The following is an 18,974-nucleotide window of genomic DNA, read 5'->3' as shown; positions in this document are numbered from 1 at the left end:
AGCTGAAATCCATGTGTTCATAGTGTCAAGTTCAATTGATAAATAAACACGATATTGATACTAAAAAATGGCGCGATTTTCATTTCTATTTTGTTTTCTCTTTTACTGGTTTGATCGACATTGTCATCTTTATTAACAACGTTTAATCACTGTCAATTGGTTTGAATTTTTCTGTGCACTTCAATGCTATGATGAGAATTAAAAGACCTATTAATTGAACAAACCATAAGTTAGCTCGTTAGTTGAGGAATATCGCATACAATAGCATTGTTTAAGACGGTAGTTTATATTGATTATGGATTTAATGATGAATTGTTTCATTATTATTATTACAAGCAATTAGTAGAAGAAAATTATAATATAATAAATAAGAAAAAAGGTAAAAATATTCTAAAATACTTTTCTCAAACATGATTTTAGTAAATATGTTAACATGATTTGCATATCTATTACATTTAAAGTGAATGTAAATTGATATAACAAGAAAAGTTAATTTTAGTTAACAAAAAAAGGCAAAGAGTTTTATGTTTAATATTACAGAGTAATATCAATTCACGGTGCCATCAGTTCACCAATCAGTTCATCTTCATCAATGATTTGATCATCGATATCACCTTCATCATCTTGAATGTAAAGACTAGCAGCAAAGACAATATCACGTCTTATTTTCTCAGAGGTTTCATCCATTTTTTCAGCAAGATTTGGATTCCCCATTACTTCAGCAGCACCTTTGAGATCTTTGAGTAATTCATCAAGTCTTTGAATACATCTAACAATTAAACCTTCCTGAACTTGTGTTAGCTGCATGATCTCGGCAAAAGGCTAAAATAAAATAAAACAAAATGAATAAATAGAATGAAGTTATGAAGTTGTAAATACGTATTTCTTAAATAACTCACCATTCCACAGGCCCATTTATAGACAACAACCATAAGACCATCTTTTAATTGATTAACAAAATCTTGAGCAGGCATTTTACTTCCAAATTTTTGTTGAAGTTGTCCAATATTTAATGCTATATCTCGCGTTTTGGTTAGAAGCTGAAATACAAAAGACAAAAGAAAAAATGAAAATGAAATATTAATTGATTGTCACATACAGAATTTAAAATTAAAAGATACTTACTTTTTTCATAGTTTCATCAAATTCAGGTGGCTCAGAGTTTTGTTGATAAACAAAAATAGATAATAAAGAGGCAATGTAAGGTGGAGAGAGATCAGCAAGAAGATTTTCAGTAATAAGCTCAGTTAAAATCAATTCATGTTCAGACATTGAACAACCAATTTTTCCTTTCAATTTTAGGACCATTTCTTCATCATCTGTAATATAATCTAAACTTTTGAGTACTTTCACTTTACACTCATAATCAGGAAGACAACTTAAACTTTCCCTGGACAATTCAAATTTGGCACGACTTAATTTGGTTTCCAGTGAAATACGAGTCATCATTATCTTGAAATGATTTAAAAAGTTAGGACAAATTAAACATTCACGTGATCGAAGATGATTCCGTTTAACCTCTAATGAATCAAATACTTCTACTTGATCCAATTTATTAAGGCCCATTTCTTTAATTGGATCAATTTCATCCAGAAAGAAGATTCCCATTGAACATGATAAGGGTCTTTCATGACTATGACCAGCTAATAAGTTGAGAGTATTTTCAATACATTTTTTTGTCACTGGTCGTTCATTTAATGATAATCCATCTTTTTCTCGTTGAATCCGAAAATCAGCTCCATCCACAATATCTTTCAATATCATTATTATATCAGATGGAAATACTTTGGTTGAAATAAATCGTAAATTATTCACTTCTCCATTATACGATACAATATCTTCTGGAAATAATCCTAAAACATCAAATATTGTCTCCTTTGAAGCTGTTCGGGAATCATAAATTATTCCCAACATAAATGGATGTTCTTCATGATCAAAAACAATTAACCGGCCATTAATTTTCATTTTTTTGAGTTCAACCAATTGACGACAAATAATTGGCATTGCCTCTTTACGTAATCGACGACAATCAATTACATCATTACAAAATTCCCTAAGGTCACCACAAAATTCACATGATTCAAGTTGAATACAACTAAGTTGCTCTTGTAATTCTTTTACTTCTTCTGTTCTTTGAGAGGCCATTTTTTGAGTTGAATGTTCACCAAAAGATCTTTCCATTATTGATTCAATTCTAATATGCTCTCGAACTCTTAAATTATTCAATATCATAGAATAAGTTAACCGAAATTGCGATTGAAGCTCAGTTGCTTTACCAACAGTCATCCGAGCAAGAATAGACATTTCAGGTATATCACCTTTACAAAGTATTAACACATTTCCAGTTTTATCTTTACCACGACGACCTGCACGACCAGCCATTTGAATGTACTCTGAAGGTTCTAAATCACGAAAAACTTTACCATCATGCTTTTGAATTGAATCAAATATTACACTACGAGCTGGCATATTTATTCCCATGGAAAATGTTTCAGTAGCAAAAAGTGCTCGAACCAATCCTTCAGTGAATAATATTTCTGTGATTTCTTTGAGAAGAGGTAAAATTCCACTGTGATGAATACCTAAACCATTTTTTAACAATCCAGTTATCTCTTTGATTTGAGGAATAGATCGATCTACAGCTTTTAAACGTAATAAAGATCGATGAATAAATCGTTGAATTCTTCCTTTTTCTTCTGCTGTGGTTAAATCCAAGGGACTTGCAAGCATACGAGCATATTGGTCACATCGTCGTCGAGAGAATGTAAAAATAATAACTGGAAGTTGTTGCTCTTTAGCTAAATGTCGAATCACTGTAATATAAGTTTGTCTAACAGTTTTATCTGATCCCATTGATGACTTATTAATAGGTCCAAAACTCTTGTGATATTTTGATTCTCTTTCTTTCTTGGCTGCCATAGCTTTACGATAATTTTCTTCTCGCAATTTACCTTGACTATCGATTAGAAGAAATTTTTCATTAATTGTTTTTCCATCACATCCAGTATACAAATAATGTTCCAATGGAACTGGACGCTTCGTAGTATAAACGACATGAATTTTACTTTTACGAGTTCTTCCCAGCCAATCAGCAAAGTCCACCACATTAGGAACAGTTGCACTAAGCAAAACAATATTTATATGATGAGGTAACATAATAAAAACTTCTTCCCAAACATGTCCACGTTCTGGATCATTCACGTAATGAACTTCATCAAAAATAACCCATTCAATGTCTTGAACTAGACTTGCTCCTCGATACAACATGTGTAATAATATTTCAGTAGTCATAATTAAACAAGGAGCTTCATTCCGAATTTGAACATCACCTGTTAAAATACCAATATTAGATGAACCAAAGGTTGTACAAAAATCACGAAATTTTTGATTAGATAGAGCTTTAATAGGTGAAGTGTACACAACACGAGTCAGATTTCTTTTAATTGATAGGGCAATTGCATATTCAGCGACAACTGTTTTACCGGCAGAAGTGTGAGCAGCAACAAATACATTCTTTTTATCTTCCAGGCAGAGTATTGCTTGTTTTTGAAATGTATCAAGTTCAAATGGATATGTAAATGCTGGTGATGGTATTAACTCTGAGAATGGTGGTAACTCCTGATCAACATCTAATATTTCTGCAAATTCAGTTGATTTGAAAAGACTGTCTGCCTTTTTAGGTAAATTTTTCACAGAAAGAGATACAACTGATGCCATACTGGTGGATGTTGATGTTGTTTCAGATGTTTTAATCGTGACAGAAATACTTCATGATAACAAGTTTATAATGTTAAAAATATATCAATATCACTTAATAATTAGAAAATACGGTTAATTTAGTCAAAATTCTAGACTAGCAAAAATATAATGTAAAAAACTGTATTTTATGTTCAATGTTTATTGTATTTTTATGAGATGAAAATGAAAACAAAAATAACAGTTGTTCTTTTGTTTGACACTAGATGACTCTCACCTCAGTCTTTTCCAAACACAAATTTTTCAGGTGATTGGAAACAAAACATGAATCTTGTTTGAAATTAACAAATGTTTTTATTTACTGTATAACTTTATTTTTATTTGTATATTGTGATCCAGAATCAAGGATCATTAGTGATTTTAGTGTGTCACACCTGAAGGAATGACCAGAGAACTTTTTGCTCTTCTTACCGACGATAATTAGACCATCCTTTCGTAAAAGTAAAGCTGCTCTTCGCCATGAATACTTTTTGAAAAAATTGAGATAACTTGATTTAGCGCGAAACTTGGCCATTGGTACAACCTTCAATGCATTTTCTTTTCGTAACACAAAGACCGTATTTTCCGATCGTGTTTTGAAATCATGGAACTTTTATTCTCAGCTTTTTTTAGACTGATCTCTTGGTCTCTCATTTGTCTACTAACTCTTGTTTTGAATCTATTCCTTCTGCATTTCATTTCAATTCATCCATGTGATTGGCCATGTCCTGATTCTAAAGATGATAAATGGCTTCGAGTCATGGTTCTTACTGACGTTCATCTTTTGGGAAAAAGAAAGGGTCATCCAGTTGATCAATTTGTTCGTGAATGGGAAATGTCGATTGCATTTCAAACCGCGGTAAAACTACGTCAACCTGAGATGATCATCTTTCTAGGGGATTTACTGGATGAAGGACTCACAGTTGATCAAGAAGACTTCAACAAATATGTTGAGCGTTTTAACAGAACTTTTCCAATGACTGAAGAAACTAAAAAAATTTTCATTGTTGGTAATCATGATATTGGATTTCATGACCGGGTTGCTGCTTATCCAATCTTACGAAAACGCTGGGAAAAAGCTTTCAACTCAAGCTTAGCTGACATCATGACTGTCAAAGGTATCAAATTTATTACAATCAACAGTATGGCTATCGAAGGTGATGGTCTTGATCTAGTCCGAGAAACTAAAGAAAATTTGCTTCATGTTGAAGATAATCTCAAGAAGAGTGATTTACTCGGTAGACCAGTCATGTTACAGCACTTCCCACTTTATCGAAAAAATGACGATATTTGTCATGAGATCGATTCTCAAAAGGGGATTGACAGACTTCATAAATTTAATCCTGGTGTTGAGTGTCTGTCATATAAAGTTTCAGAAATGCTTCTAAAAAAATTCAATCCTCGCTTAATCCTTAATGGTCACATTCATGCTGGATGTGTTGTGAATCACACAAAATATGATGCTGAAGAGTGGACCGTAGCTTCATTCAATTGGAGAAACAGACAGGATCCTAACTACCTGCTTCTTTGTATTTCGCCAGATAGTTATGCTATTAGAAAATGTTTTTTACCAAGTGAAATCAACATAGTATTTTCATCTCTCATCTGCCTTATTTTTTTTCTATTTCTCTTCAAAGTTCAGAAAATATTTCATGAACTCAATTGCATCTCAACAAAAAACCAAAGTTAAACCAAAGTCTGGAGGCAGCAATGAGAATTTAATTGAAACCAAGAATTCCAATGAACACCTTTCCAAAAAACTGAAAAAAACTTGATTTAGCGCGAAACTGTGTAAGACTGTGATAGTAAAGATTTTAATTCAGCTGGTAGTATCACTGGCGGTTACAAACAAAAAAGGCAAAATTGGGTCTTAAAAAGGTCAATCTATGAAAACGGATGCCTTTTGTTATTTCAAGCAAGATCGACGACTTTAAGTTATACCATTGGAGAAGAGTTGCTAAAGAAGGAAAAGAGCCGAAAAAAGTCACTTTTAATCAGAAAATGAAACTTTGTCAAAAAAGCATTATCGTAATGAATTTATTATATTATGAATATTTTAATTTTTTAAGTTTTGTATTATCGAGGTTGCCGAAACTTTGAAAATATTGTACAGTTTTTATTATTATTGACTGATATCTTATAATCATAAGATTTTTTAGCAAGTTAAGTTGAAACTGTAAATTTATAAAGATTGTTCATTAAAAGTATCTTAACATATTTACATGCATATATTTACGTTAAATTAACAATATAATTACATTTATACCACTTTTTTATAGGAGAGCCATTGTTTTTTGAAAAGTATATTGCACTAATACCAGTGCAGCACATTAATACAACAAAACTGGTACAAGTTTGTTAGAAAACTACATTGGAGACATTCATTGATAAGATTCTCGGCCCCAAGGGGCCTCGCTTCTTATCCATGAATATCTCCAATGTAGTGATCTAACATATACTAAACTAAAATGTATAACTAAAAGGACGAGGTCACCATAAATATTAATCTCTGAGATCATAACGCATCTGATCCATGACCGACTGAAATGTGGACCTTTTTTCAACAAGTGCTTTCGCAGCCTTGTTCAGTTTGTACTCGTTTTTCCGTAAATACATGGCAGCATCGGTTTGCATTTGTGATAATTTTTCAGGTCTGTGCTCGTCAAGTGAATACCATTGAGACAAGGCTGGGTTGAAGCGGAAATAAGTTCCAGGTTTCAGAAGATCTTGCAATAATCGATGAGGTCCTTCTGTGTCAGTAGCTGAATCAATGACTCTACTTATTTTTGTTCTCAAGCTTGTTAAAGCAACTTTCTCCTCTTTCTTTAAATTCAATGGTGAATATTTACCACTTCCTATGGAAACGCAAACATGAATATCCTCGTTAGGCCACAGAAGTTGAGCTTCATGAATAGCAACTGGAGTTGGATTGTTCAATAAAACCCCGCCATCTTGGTGAACATAATTGTCTAATAAAAATTCTTCAAAATAACCAGGCGCAGCAGCTGAGGCTCTGATTGCTTGCCAAATAGCATATTTACAAGATCCTTCATAATAACTTAGAGATTTATCAGAATGGTTATAATTGCGAAAAACAAATGGTTGGATGGTCGGGGTGTTGATTAAAGCTGAGACGGTAACAATTTTAGGCATATTTTCTTTCTGAGTTGTTTCAATTAAAGCTTTCTCCGGATAAACAGAACGTAATATTTTTTCCCAAACAGCAGTATCGTAATATGCATGGGTCCAAAGAAGACGCCCAGCGCCTCGAAGAGTATCCTTTTGAAACATTTGTTCAGAACATTTTTGATACAAACGAATACATTCATCAATGTTAGTTTGTAAAGCTCCTAATAACATTGCTAGAATAGCTCCAGTGCTAACACCACAAATCAGATCAAATAATTGATGAATTGGTTTGCCAGTTACTTTTTCAAGTTGCCGCAAAATCTCAATCATCACAATACCTTTGGTTCCTCCACCATCAATACTTAAAATTCGGATTCCCCGACCTTTTGGAGGAGCAGCGTATCCTAGAAGGGCTAAGGCTTGACGAGAATATGCTTTTACTTTGCTATCTTTGGTTTCCTTTGCTAATTTGGTAATGCACATGAGAGCTCCTTCTTGAAGGCTGAAGCCGCATGCTTCAGGATAATTAATGAGATGACGACAAAGCTCTTGAAGCTGAATGGCTTGACTAACTGGTGTTTTGGCTTGAGCTAAGCTGACTATTAAATGACGAGCTTTACTGGTCACAGAGTTACGACTTAATCTAGGCAAAGAGACATGAGTTGGAGTAGAGTTAGGGTTTCCAGAACTATCCTCTGATGGTGACTGTGATGGTAATGATGATGGTGTAGTAGATGAGCCTAAATAGCAAATTGAGAAAAATTTACGTCATTTAAAAAGGGAATAAAGAACAGGAATAAAGTGAAAAGAGCAACGCTTCCCTCACTTGTTGATCACTGAGAATAAAATAGAGTTTACTCACCTTCACTTTTCATCCATTCAATGAACTGATTGTGTAGAACTTCATTAGAAGATGAAGATTGTGACTCATCCGATTCACTAGTTGAAGATCCAGGAGGTTCATCTTTTAAACTATTTTTACTTTTTTCACTCAAAGTATCAGATATGTTAAAAGAGATAGATCTGCTTTCAGAATTTTCGTTAGCCCAATTTTCAGATTTGACCAAACGTTTCACAAGTTTTTCCCAAGGTAAAGTTAACCGAGTAGATGAGTTTCTAAGTAATTCACGAAGAATCAGTCCACTAGAGACCAATTTTCCAGCTTTCATTATATTTAATCACAAATTAAAACAGCAACAAGAACAACAATTAAATAATAAACAGTTAGGAAATAAGAATTGACTTTTAGTGTATCTTTTTTTCATTTTGTGGCACAAACAAGATAATAACAACATCAGGTGATTCCATTCTGATTGGAGGAGAATGAGATAAGCTGTTTTTGACTCCTCCTATCAACTGTCAATGTTTTGGAGCAACACTTTTTTTTGGTTCGAGTCTTGTGTAATGTTACTTCTTACAGTCAGCTGAATCATCTCCTGAAACAATTTGATACAATAAATAAGCTGTTGATTTTAATCTATTCTAATCATCAAGGCTACTAGCTTGATGGGAAACTCCTGATCGTAGGATGATGAAAAAAACACAAGATCCTCGTCATAAATATTTTTATGTTTGTTTTCTCTAAACGGACCATATCAGCACTCATCGTATGATGTTTTGTTTCAATACCTTGATTCGACTTATTAGTAATTGTTCATGCTCGATTAATCTCTTTCTGATCTAATTGTAATTCAAAAATCTTTCGTTTCTACTCCAAACCTAAACATTTAATAGCTTGACAGTAAATTTTTCCCATTTTAACCATAATGATGAGCTGAGTTGATACATCATCATGTTGTATTTTCAATGCTAAATATGTGATGGAAAAATCTTGCTTCCCTTTTTGATAACATGGAATTCAGTTGGATTTCACAGAATCTCTGTTACTAGTTATAACCAGATTGCCCATTAAACAATTTTCAGATCTCTGATACGGTTTGATTAACGAACAAAAACTAACTCTCGTAATCTGAAGATGGTTAGAGGTGTGGTAGTTTGTTATGATTGAGCAAGTGATTTAAGTATCGATAGCTTTTGAATTTTATCTGGATGTTATAAACCACGAAAAACTTTATCTTCATGCTTTTGAATTGACTGAAATATTACGCCACGAGCTGATATATTATTCCCATGGAATTTGGCTTGACTATCGATCAGTGAAACGATCACCGACCACAACCAGTTTAATAATATTCAACTGAAACTGGACGCTTAGTAATATGGACAACGCATTTTTCGCATTGATTCAGATGTTTTAATCGTGACAGCAATACTTCATGATAACAAGTTTATAATGTTAAAAATATATCAATATCACTTAATAATTAGAAAATACGGTTAATTTAGTCAAAATTCTAGACTAGAAAAAATATAATGTAAAAAACTGTATTTTATGTTCAATGTTTATTGTTTTTTTTATGAGATGAAAATGAAAACAAAAATAATAGTATTCCTTTTGTTTGACACTAGATGACTCTCACCTCAGTCTATTCGAAACACAAATTTTCAGGTGATTGGAAACAAAACATGAATCTTGTTTGAAATTAACAAATGTTTTTATTTACTATATAACTTTATTTTTATTTGTATATTGTGATCCAGAATCAAGGATTATTAGTGATTTTAGTGTGTCACAGGTTTCCTGTTGTCAACAATAAAAATGTCTGATGTTTGGGATATAATGAGTGGGATATCATCTCCCCATCAGTCAACATTCTCATCATCATCTGTTCAACAAGGAGATATGAAAAAACAAAAAATGAAAAAAATGAAACCTGAAGGAATGACTAGAGAACTTTTTGCTCTTCTTACCGACGATAACAATGACTGTGCACCGATAGTTAGTACAGATTTTAGTCCAGCTGGTAGTCTCACTGGTGGTTACAAACAAAACAAGGCTAAATTAGGTCTTAAAAAGGTCCGTCCATGGAAATGGATGCCTTTTGCTAATGCCAGTAGGACCGATGGCTTTAAATTACACCATTGGAGAAGAGTTGCTGATGAAGGAAAAGAATATCCATTTGCTAAATTTGCTGCAGTATGTCAAGACTTCTCCTCTTTTTACAGGTCTTCTAATCGATCGCATTTTTTAACCTTTTTTTCATATATTTCGTATATTTACAGAAAGTTACAATACCATCTTATACCGAAGTTGAATATCAACAACATCTTCAAACTGACAGTTGGTCAAAAGCCGAAACAGATCATCTTTTCCATTTGTGTAAACGCTTTGATTTAAGGTTTATTGTGATTCACGATAGATGGGATAGATTGACATTTCCATTACCGCGTAGTGTTGAAGATCTCAAAGAAAGATATTATAGTGTTGTCAATACATTAAAAGAAATACGAACACCACCTGGGCAAGAGCCTAAATTAAAATATTTTGATGCAGAACATGAAAGGAGAAGAAAAGAGCAGTTGACAAAATTGTATGAAAGAACATCAGAACAAGTTGAAGAAGAGCAAAAATTGTTGGAAGAATTACGTAAAATTGAAATGAGGAAGAAAGAAAGAGAAAAGAAAACTCAAGATTTACAAAAGTTGATTGCTGCAGCAGATAAAAATTCCGATGGCTCTAAAGCAGATACTCCAGGAGCAAATAAAAATCCAGGTATTTTAATGATAATGAAGATGTTAAAATACATTGCCAGAAATATAATCAATTTTGTTATTTGTTTCACTTAGGTCCAGGTCGTCCCGGTCCCGGAAGAGGAAGAAAGAAAACTTCTCATCTCAAACTTAATGCTGTTGGTAAAGGCTCAGATCCATCTACTCCAAATGCAACAAATGTATTGGAGTCTGTAGGAATAAAATTCCCTGAAATTAAATCGAGTGGTGTTAGTTTACGCTCACACAAAATGAAATTACCAGGATCAGTTGGAACTAAGAAGGCAAAAGCTATTGAGCAACTTCTAATTGAATTGAATGTTGATCTTAAACCTATGCCGACCGAAGAGATTTGTCAACATTTCAATGAACTTAGATCTGATATGGTCTTACTTTATGAACTCAAAATGGCGCTTGCTTCATCAGAATTTGAATTACAAACACTTAAACATCAATTTGAAGCTCTTGCACCAGGTATTGCAACGCAAGTGATCCCAACAATTGAATCAGCTTTACCATCATTGTCAACTGGAGATGAGGCCACAAATGTATCTTCATTTTTGGAGACACCTAAAAAAATATCTGAGATAATCGATGTAGATTCTGGTCCAGGATCATCCATACGTAAAAGGAAAGCTGCTCTTCAACAAGAACACCTTTTAAAGAAACTCAAGAAAACTTGATTTACCTTATAAAATCTCTGTTATATAATGGTCTGAGCTGTTCATTTATGAAAAGTTTTGTTTATTAATTGTACATATCGATGTCATATTTTTCATTTCATAAAATAAATATGTTAAGAGTTTGATTAGTTTCGTTTCCTTTTTCATTCATTTTTTTTGTCAACTCTTCTTTTGTTACAGTCACCATTGAGAGACTGCACCTCGCTAGAAATAGCTTATTTACACTATTCATCGGGCAGCGAAATTCATGATTGCAATCTTCCTTATTAGATCGAATTTAGCCTCAAACTTTGTTTTAATCTGATTTGGCGAGTTTTTGGATTAAAATTTCACGAAAGAAAATTGAATTAAGTCAATTGATAATTAAAGAAATCCAATCAAAAATCGACGAAATTCAAAAGTAGATAAAACTCCTCCTTAATACCATTGAAAAAATTAAGTGCAGTTTCACAATAGTGACTGAACTTGGTTTATTTAACTTGTGTGTTCACAAAAGCTATGTCTTATACATGCCCACTACAGGGTGTAGCGAAAGTTCGTGTAGGTAGGAGGGCTTAAGAGATGAAATCAGTTTCTCAATCGAGAAATCAAAGAAAATTAAAATTGGTTTCTACGCAGAGGGAAATATTTTTTTGCCTCCTACACGAACTTTCGCTACACCATGCACAGAGGAGCTCTTTAGTTTGTTTTCAGGAGAAAGTATCTCCGTACAACACTCTTGGTACCCGGACCTAAGTAGGGAGGGATTAGTAACAATACAAGAAACATTTTGACATATTTTTAGCATGTATTGATTTAGTAGAAAATCAGGCAATGAACTCACACATTTGATAAACGAAAATTGTTTTTTAACTAGTCTCTGCCTTTCTTTGTATCAGTGTTGCAAAATCTCATGGCCTTAGAAATTTCAGAATTCAGTGTTTATCTGGCAAATAAAAGGCTCATGAACGATGAAAGAATAACAAACTTTGGAAATTCTGGTCGACAGGCCAAAAAAATGGATTCGAAAAATTTGGCGCGTTTTTGAAAATTGCCGAAGGCTGAACGTGATTTCAGTGAACATCAGCCACAAAATTTTATATGAGTCTCTCTTAACAGCAAAGTATTCAAATAAAGGGTTAAGCCCAAATCAACGTACGAACAATAAGAGAGGTTGCAAACTTTTTAGGTCGCACCTTAGTGATAGCTTCTTCAGTTACCTGTGCTGAAGCAAAGCCATGTTTTATACACTCTGTTCATAAAGTTTAGGACGCGCGCCAAATCATTGATTCTGTTTAAACTGTTGCTAGTTTAGGGACTAAATTGCTAAGTAATGGCCCCAAAGGCATGGTCAATCAATTTATAAACAATAAACAAGTTTAATTTTAACGGTGCAATTACAGTTAGTTTAACTTTGTCTTTACCATTATAATCAATTTTCAAAAAGTTTAGGACGTCAAGCCATTTCTTAACCTCAGAATTCAATAAAGTAAGTCAACTTTGGTATATCAGTTTTGTATCTAATTAGGTTTATAAATTTGCAGAATGGGTCAAAAGAAAGAATTAACTTCAGAAGAAAAGGCACAAATTGACATTTTGCATCAAACAAACCCTGATTGGAATTTTACGGAAATTGCAAAGGCAATCGGAAGGAGTAGACAGAGTGTCAGTAGGTATTTAGCCAACCCACAAGCTTTTGGGACAGGTAAAAGGTCAGGAAGACCGAAAGTTACGTCACCAGCAGAAGATAGATTGATTGCAAGAACAGCAAAAAAGGAAAAGATGTCGGTTCGAGAGATCAAAAGTGACCTCAATCTTGCTTGTAGCAGTACCACTGTTTGGAATAGACTCGTCACTGACCCAACCATAAGTTTCGGCCGTCACAAATCGAAACCGGCTCTTACAGGAGCTCACAAAAAGATGAGATTAGATTTTGCCATACGAAACTTGTCTCTTTCCGATTCTGAGTGGGAAAACATCATCTGGTCAGATGAAAAAAAGTGGAATTTAGATGGTCCTGATGGCCTTAGATCATATTGGTTTGATTTGAGATCTGAAAAAGCTGTTTTTTCACGTCGACATTCAGGAGGCGGTGGAGTTTTGACTTGGGCAGGTTTTGCAGCTAAAGGTTGCACTCCAATCGTTTTCCAATCAAGTAAAATGAATGCTGATGGGTATCAAGATATCTTAGCTGAGAATTTGTTACCATTTGGTCCATTAATAACGAGCGGGGACTACCTCTTTATGCACGATAATGCACCACCTCATAGAGCTTTATCAACGCAATCTTGGTTAGAAGTGAACGGGGTGAAGGTCATGAGCTGGCCACCTTATAGTCCTGATTTGAACCCCATTGAGAACCTTTGGGGTTGGTTAGTTAGAAAAGTTTATGCTCATGGCCATCAATTTAGAACCATTTCTGAATTGAAAATAGCGATAACTGATAACTGGTCTCAAATTCCTCCTGAGCTAACCCAAACTCTTGCACTTTCTGTCAAAGACAGACTTATCAAAGTTGTCCAGAATAATGGAGGTTCAATTAATTACTGAGTTATTAAACCGATTTAAATTCAATACGTCCTAAACTTTTTGAAAAAAAATTGCAATGATAATAAGTTAGAGCGATTACCAATCAGACCAGTGATCAAAGTTGAAGCTACAAACTTATGCATATCAAAGAGAGGTTTATTATCAATATTTCTGAATAGTTAATTTAACTTTAATATAATGCATTCAATTAGATTAGGTCATTCATTTGCGCGTCCTAAACTTTATGAACAGAGTGTACGTTCCCACTACAGAGGACATCTGTAGCATGTCTTCGGAGCTACTATTCTCCTACGACATCCTAGGTACCCGGACCTAGATAGGGAGAACTGAGCGCGGATGGACTGTAGAAAGATCCGTCTAAGCTATAAGCCTTAGTTAGCCAATGCATATGTTGCAGCTACATACTAGTGGGAGCTTCGGTGTACTGACTAACAACTCAACTCGCTCCACAGTTAATTCACAAACAGGTTGACAATTAGTCTTACAAGTTCAATTTTTTGGTAAATCGATCGCTTTTTGTAGCCCCTCTTAATTGCATTATTTATTAGTAAAGACAAATTTAAACAATGGCCTCAGCACGATTACACCATCGTATCAACATCAGATGAAGTGTTTTATTCGGTGATATTTGATTCTACTTTACCTGAGGATGCAGGATACTATATGGTATTAGTGGATGTTTAGCTCTGTGAGCTTGGATTACCTATTCATTCAATTGGAGTTGTTTTTACATCTTTTTTACTATTAGATTCAATTGCCGGATTTATTGATGTAAACCAAGACTTTGACGAGGAAAGATTGAGACACCTTTTCATTTCCACAGCTTCGCCTGTTAATTTTACCGCCAGAATGCACGATCTTAGTGTTTTTTAAATCATTAGATCCAAAATACAAATGGATTGTAAATGGTCACCACAAGGAGCATGCCATGACCCATTCATCATCTACAACTTTATTTGCCTCAACATCTCAGTGATTAATTCAGCAAAATTCGAAATCTCTTTAAATAGTAAAGACCCTATTCACCATTTGACTGCTGATGGTCACAACAATGTTGGACTTTTCAGAGATACAAGCATGCAATTATATATCAAGATTGATGGAGGAATATATCCATTTTTTACTGCTGGGAAATTACAAATTTAATCACTTTGGGAGAAATTGGCAAACCTACAAATGAAAGTTCTTTATCAATAATCAGATCTTTCAGGGAAAAGGAAAGAAAACCTTAACCAACAATGTTAAAAATTATGTATCATCATTCAACAAGAACATGACCGTTTTATTTTATGAAACTCAACATTAAACGCAATTAAACTTTGTTCTGGTTGCTGTTTGTATGAAAATTATTATTATCACCATGATTGTCATTATCATTCTCAAGAAGCAGAGGAGTGAACTCTCGATTGAAGTTGCTGATTTTGATTTACAAACAATTGATGAAAGAATGGAGAGAACTTTCTGGGAAAAAATCCGTGGTGATTTTCATTACATTTCATTTCATTTAATTTTGGATTTTCAGAACCGTTCACCAATTATGTAATCTCGGCCGCTATCAAAATATACCTGATGCAGATGATATTTTACCTGGTTAGATCAACGTCCGTCGATGTAATTTAAGATTTAGTCGCGATCTTGATGATTCTGTCGTATCTGGTGATTTTAGACCTTTAAGCTCTGATTCTTTAATTAAATAATATGCTTTTAAATTCAAATGATCTGAAGAGGCCGAGTTTCAGTCCATATTTGTTACGGATTTCATCAATAGAAAACTTATTTTATTTTTACACAATATGATCGTATTTTGTATCCCTACCAGTCAGTTAGGTTGTGCGGAGCAAACGATGACTCGGTTTTTGTTTAATTGGGATCTCACTGTATCTCAATTAATTGCGAAGATATTTAAATTTAATTAAAAAATGAGAGAAATAAATGAGAATTGGCAAATCTTGGTGAAACTGCATTTTTGATTTGAATCAATGTTAAAGAATAGGGCATAAAAACATTTCTCATTTTTTTCATTGAATTTGAATATCTTTGCAATTGATTGAGATAATAGATTTTATTAATTGCAAAAATTGTATGGATAGTGTAAGATGCTAACTACGAATATTCATCTGCATACGACAATTAGATCAAATTCAATTAAACAAAAACCGAGTCATCGTTTGCTCCGGACAACCTAATAAATTTACCTCCACTTTAACGTCAGATTTACTCATCAATAGTGCCGAGTTCTTTTATCTGACACTAGATGACTCTCAACTTCTCAAGCTGTATGCTCATTTCTTTCTATTTTATGTGTCTTTTTTAGTGATGTTCGATATGAGTATTTTTTATATATCGATATTTTTGATATTGAGGGCTTTGATATCGATATATCAAAAAATATCAAAAAAACTTTTTTACATTGAAATTTGACTCATTTGATTTGCTGAAATGTTTTTGTCGCGCAGAGTTGCAAAGTCACATGTTCTTAGCCTTAATTCAATTATCAATTCAACATTTCTAACTGTAAAACACAAATATTTTCAAGACGAGAAAGATTGTTCATGAAAAAATTGGACGCATTAATGTCCAAAGGTGCAACTTTAACCATTTTTTCAATGTTTTTATATCGATACCATATCGTAACTCATATTGATATTTTCTTGTGAAAAAATATCGATATATATCGGTTGTTTCGATATATTAGCACATCACTAGTCTTTTTTGTGATTGAAAATCAAAACATCAATTAATAAATTTTTTGAATTGTTTTAAAGTTTTATATCTGCTATATTGTGATCGGATCAAAGATTATCTGTGGTACAGTGTCCTGTAGTCTTGGCTGACATTTGTATCAGCATTTGGTATCAACATTTGGTAACTGGTTTGTCCTCCAAAAATGGCGCGAACAGTGCAACAAGTCACCAAAAAGAAACAGAAACCGAAAAAGCTTTTACCAAAATTCACAAAGAAAACCACAAAACGTACCAAACCCGGAGTAAGATCATTAAGAGAGATAAAATTTTATCAAGCATCTACAAATTTATTGCTAAGAAAAAGACCATTCATGAGACTGGTTAGAGAAGTTACCCAAAAATTGACACTGCAAGCTCATTTCTGGCAATTAACAGCTCTCGAAGCCCTTCAAGAAGCCGCAGAAACGTATTTAACTCATCTATTTGAACATTCAAATCTCGCTGCCATCCATGCCAAAAGAATTACAGTATTTCCAAGGGACGTACAATTCATCTTGCGAATCAAAGAAGATGATTTATGAAGTAAATAAAGAAGAGTTGACAAAAAAAATGAATGAAAAAGGAAACGAAACTAATCAAACTCTTAACATATTTATTTTATGAAATGAAAAATATGACATCGATATGTACAATTAATAAACAAAACTTTTCATAAATGAACAGCTCAGACCATTATATAACAGAGATTTTATAAGGTAAATCAAGTTTTCTTGAGTTTCTTTAAAAGGTGTTCTTGTTGAAGAGCAGCTTTCCTTTTACGTATGGATGATCCTGGACCAGAATCTACATCGATTATCTCAGATATTTTTTTAGGTGTCTCCAAAAATGAAGATACATTTGTGGCCTCATCTCCAGTTGACAATGATGGTAAAGCTGATTCAATTGTTGGGATCACTTGCGTTGCAATACCTGGTGCAAGAGCTTCAAATTGATGTTTAAGTGTTTGTAATTCAAATTCTGATGAAGCAAGCGCCATTTTGAGTTCATAAAGTAAGACCATATCAGATCTAAGTTCATTGAAATGTTGACAAATCTCTTCGGTCGGCATAGGTTTAAGATCAACATTCAATTCAATTAGAAGTTGCTCAATAGCTTTTGCCTTCTTAGTTCCAACTGATCCTGGTAATTTCATTTTGTGTGAGCGTAAACTAACACCACTCGATTTAATTTCAGGGAATTTTATTCCTACAGACTCCAATACATTTGTTGCATTTGGAGTAGATGGATCTGAACCTTTACCAACAGCATTAAGTTTGAGATGAGAAGTTTTCTTTCTTCCTCTTCCGGGACCGGGACGACCTGGACCTAAGTGAAACAAATAACAAAATTGATTATATTTCTGGCAATATATTTTAACATCTTCATTATCATTAAAATACCTGGATTTTTATTTGCTCCTGGAGTATCTGCTTTAGAGCCATCGGAATTTTTATCTGCTGCAGCAATCAACTTTTGTAAATCTTGAGTTTTCTTTTCTCTTTCTTTCTTCCTCATTTCAATTTTACGCAATTCTTCCAACAATTTTTGCTCTTCTTCAACTTGTTCTGATGTTCTTTCATACAATTTTGTTAACTGCTCTTTTCTTCTCCTTTCATGTTCTGCATCAAAATATTTTAATTTAGGCTCTTGTCCAGGTGGTGTTCGTATTTCTTTTAATGTATTGACAACACTATAATATCTTTCTTTGAGATCTTCAACACTACGCGGTAATGGAAATGTCAATCTATCCCATCTATCGTGAATCACAATAAACCTTAAATCAAAGCGTTTACACAAATGGAAAAGATGATCTGTTTCGGCTTTTGACCAACTGTCAGTTTGAAGATGTTGTTGATATTCAACTTCGGTATAAGATGGTATTGTAACTTTCTGTAAATATACGAAATATATGAAAAAAAGGTTAAAAAATGCGATCGATTAGAAGACCTGTAAAAAGAGGAGAAGTCTTGACATACTGCAGCAAATTTAGCAAATGGATATTCTTTTCCTTCATCAGCAACTCTTCTCCAATGGTGTAATTTAAAGCCATCGGTCCTACTGGCATTAGCAAAAGGCATCCATTTCCATGGACGGACCTTTTTAAGACCTAATTTAGCCTTGTTTTGTTTGTAACCACCAGTGAGACTACCAGCTGGACTAAAATCTGTACTAACTATCGGTGCACAGTCATTGTTATCGTCGGTAAGAAGAGCAAAAAGTTCTCTAGTCATTCCTTCAGGTTTCATTTTTTTCATTTTTTGTTTTTTCATATCTCCTTGTTGAACAGATGATGATGAAAATGTTGACTGATGGGGAGATGATATCCCACTCATTATATCCCAAACATCAGACATTTTTATTGTTGACAACAGGAAACCTGTGACACACTAAAATCACTAATAATCCTTGATTCTGGATCACAATATACAAATAAAAATAAAGTTATATAGTAAATAAAAACATTTGTTAATTTCAAACAAGATTCAAGTTTTGTTTCCAATCACCTGAAAATTTGTGTTTGGAAAGACTAAGGTGAGAGTCATCTAGTGTCAAACAAAAGAACAAC

General features: G+C 33.6%; 6 protein-coding genes across 6 annotated transcripts; 3 read left to right on the top strand and 3 right to left on the bottom strand.

Moving 5' to 3' along the window:
- Positions 1–283: 283 nt before the first annotated feature.
- Positions 284–3,732, bottom strand: LOC107372233 (superkiller complex protein 2). The gene is made up of 3 exons (XM_089269148.1): positions 1,126–3,732; positions 900–1,040; positions 284–822 (listed from the first exon to the last, which is right to left on the bottom strand). The coding sequence occupies exons 1-3, from the start codon at positions 3,715–3,717 to the stop codon at positions 553–555; spliced, it is 3,003 nt and encodes a 1,000-aa protein (XP_089125274.1). The 5' UTR covers positions 3,718–3,732; the 3' UTR covers positions 284–552.
- A 267-nt stretch (positions 3,733–3,999) lies between these two features.
- On the top strand, positions 4,000–5,956 carry LOC107366706 (metallophosphoesterase 1 homolog). The gene is made up of 2 exons (XM_089269203.1): positions 4,000–4,853; positions 5,378–5,956. The coding sequence occupies exons 1-2, from the start codon at positions 4,340–4,342 to the stop codon at positions 5,389–5,391; spliced, it is 528 nt and encodes a 175-aa protein (XP_089125329.1). The 5' UTR covers positions 4,000–4,339; the 3' UTR covers positions 5,392–5,956.
- Positions 5,957–6,172: 216 nt separating this feature from the next.
- LOC107366678 (calcium-independent phospholipase A2-gamma) lies at positions 6,173–8,136 on the bottom strand. Its single transcript, XM_015934307.3, has 2 exons — positions 7,727–8,136; positions 6,173–7,604 (listed from the first exon to the last, which is right to left on the bottom strand). The coding sequence occupies exons 1-2, from the start codon at positions 8,031–8,033 to the stop codon at positions 6,238–6,240; spliced, it is 1,674 nt and encodes a 557-aa protein (XP_015789793.1). The 5' UTR covers positions 8,034–8,136; the 3' UTR covers positions 6,173–6,237.
- A 1,230-nt stretch (positions 8,137–9,366) lies between these two features.
- LOC107366689 (DNA methyltransferase 1-associated protein 1) lies at positions 9,367–11,281 on the top strand. Its single transcript, XM_015934318.3, has 3 exons — positions 9,367–9,901; positions 9,988–10,477; positions 10,552–11,281. Exons 1-3 carry the CDS (start codon positions 9,524–9,526, stop codon positions 11,154–11,156), a joined length of 1,473 nt encoding a protein of 490 aa, XP_015789804.1. The 5' UTR covers positions 9,367–9,523; the 3' UTR covers positions 11,157–11,281.
- A 5,291-nt stretch (positions 11,282–16,572) lies between these two features.
- Positions 16,573–16,950, top strand: LOC107372222 (histone H3-like centromeric protein A). Its single transcript, XM_015940421.2, has one exon. It carries the CDS (start codon positions 16,573–16,575, stop codon positions 16,948–16,950), a length of 378 nt encoding a protein of 125 aa, XP_015795907.1.
- Positions 16,951–17,004: 54 nt separating this feature from the next.
- Positions 17,005–18,970, bottom strand: LOC107366836 (DNA methyltransferase 1-associated protein 1). Its single transcript, XM_015934481.3, has 3 exons — positions 18,385–18,970; positions 17,809–18,298; positions 17,005–17,734 (listed from the first exon to the last, which is right to left on the bottom strand). The coding sequence occupies exons 1-3, from the start codon at positions 18,760–18,762 to the stop codon at positions 17,130–17,132; spliced, it is 1,473 nt and encodes a 490-aa protein (XP_015789967.1). The 5' UTR covers positions 18,763–18,970; the 3' UTR covers positions 17,005–17,129.
- Between the last annotated feature and the right edge of the window lie 4 nt (positions 18,971–18,974).

The sequence above is a fragment of the Tetranychus urticae genome, chromosome 1, assembly GCF_039701765.1.
Source record: "Tetranychus urticae isolate SD_2017Ah chromosome 1, NJAU_TeUrti_SD_1.0, whole genome shotgun sequence".
In the NCBI taxonomy this organism is placed as follows: domain Eukaryota; kingdom Metazoa; phylum Arthropoda; class Arachnida; order Trombidiformes; family Tetranychidae; genus Tetranychus; species Tetranychus urticae.
The sequence above is the reverse complement of the archived record's forward strand: the minus strand, read 5'-3'. Positions and strand labels throughout refer to the sequence as shown.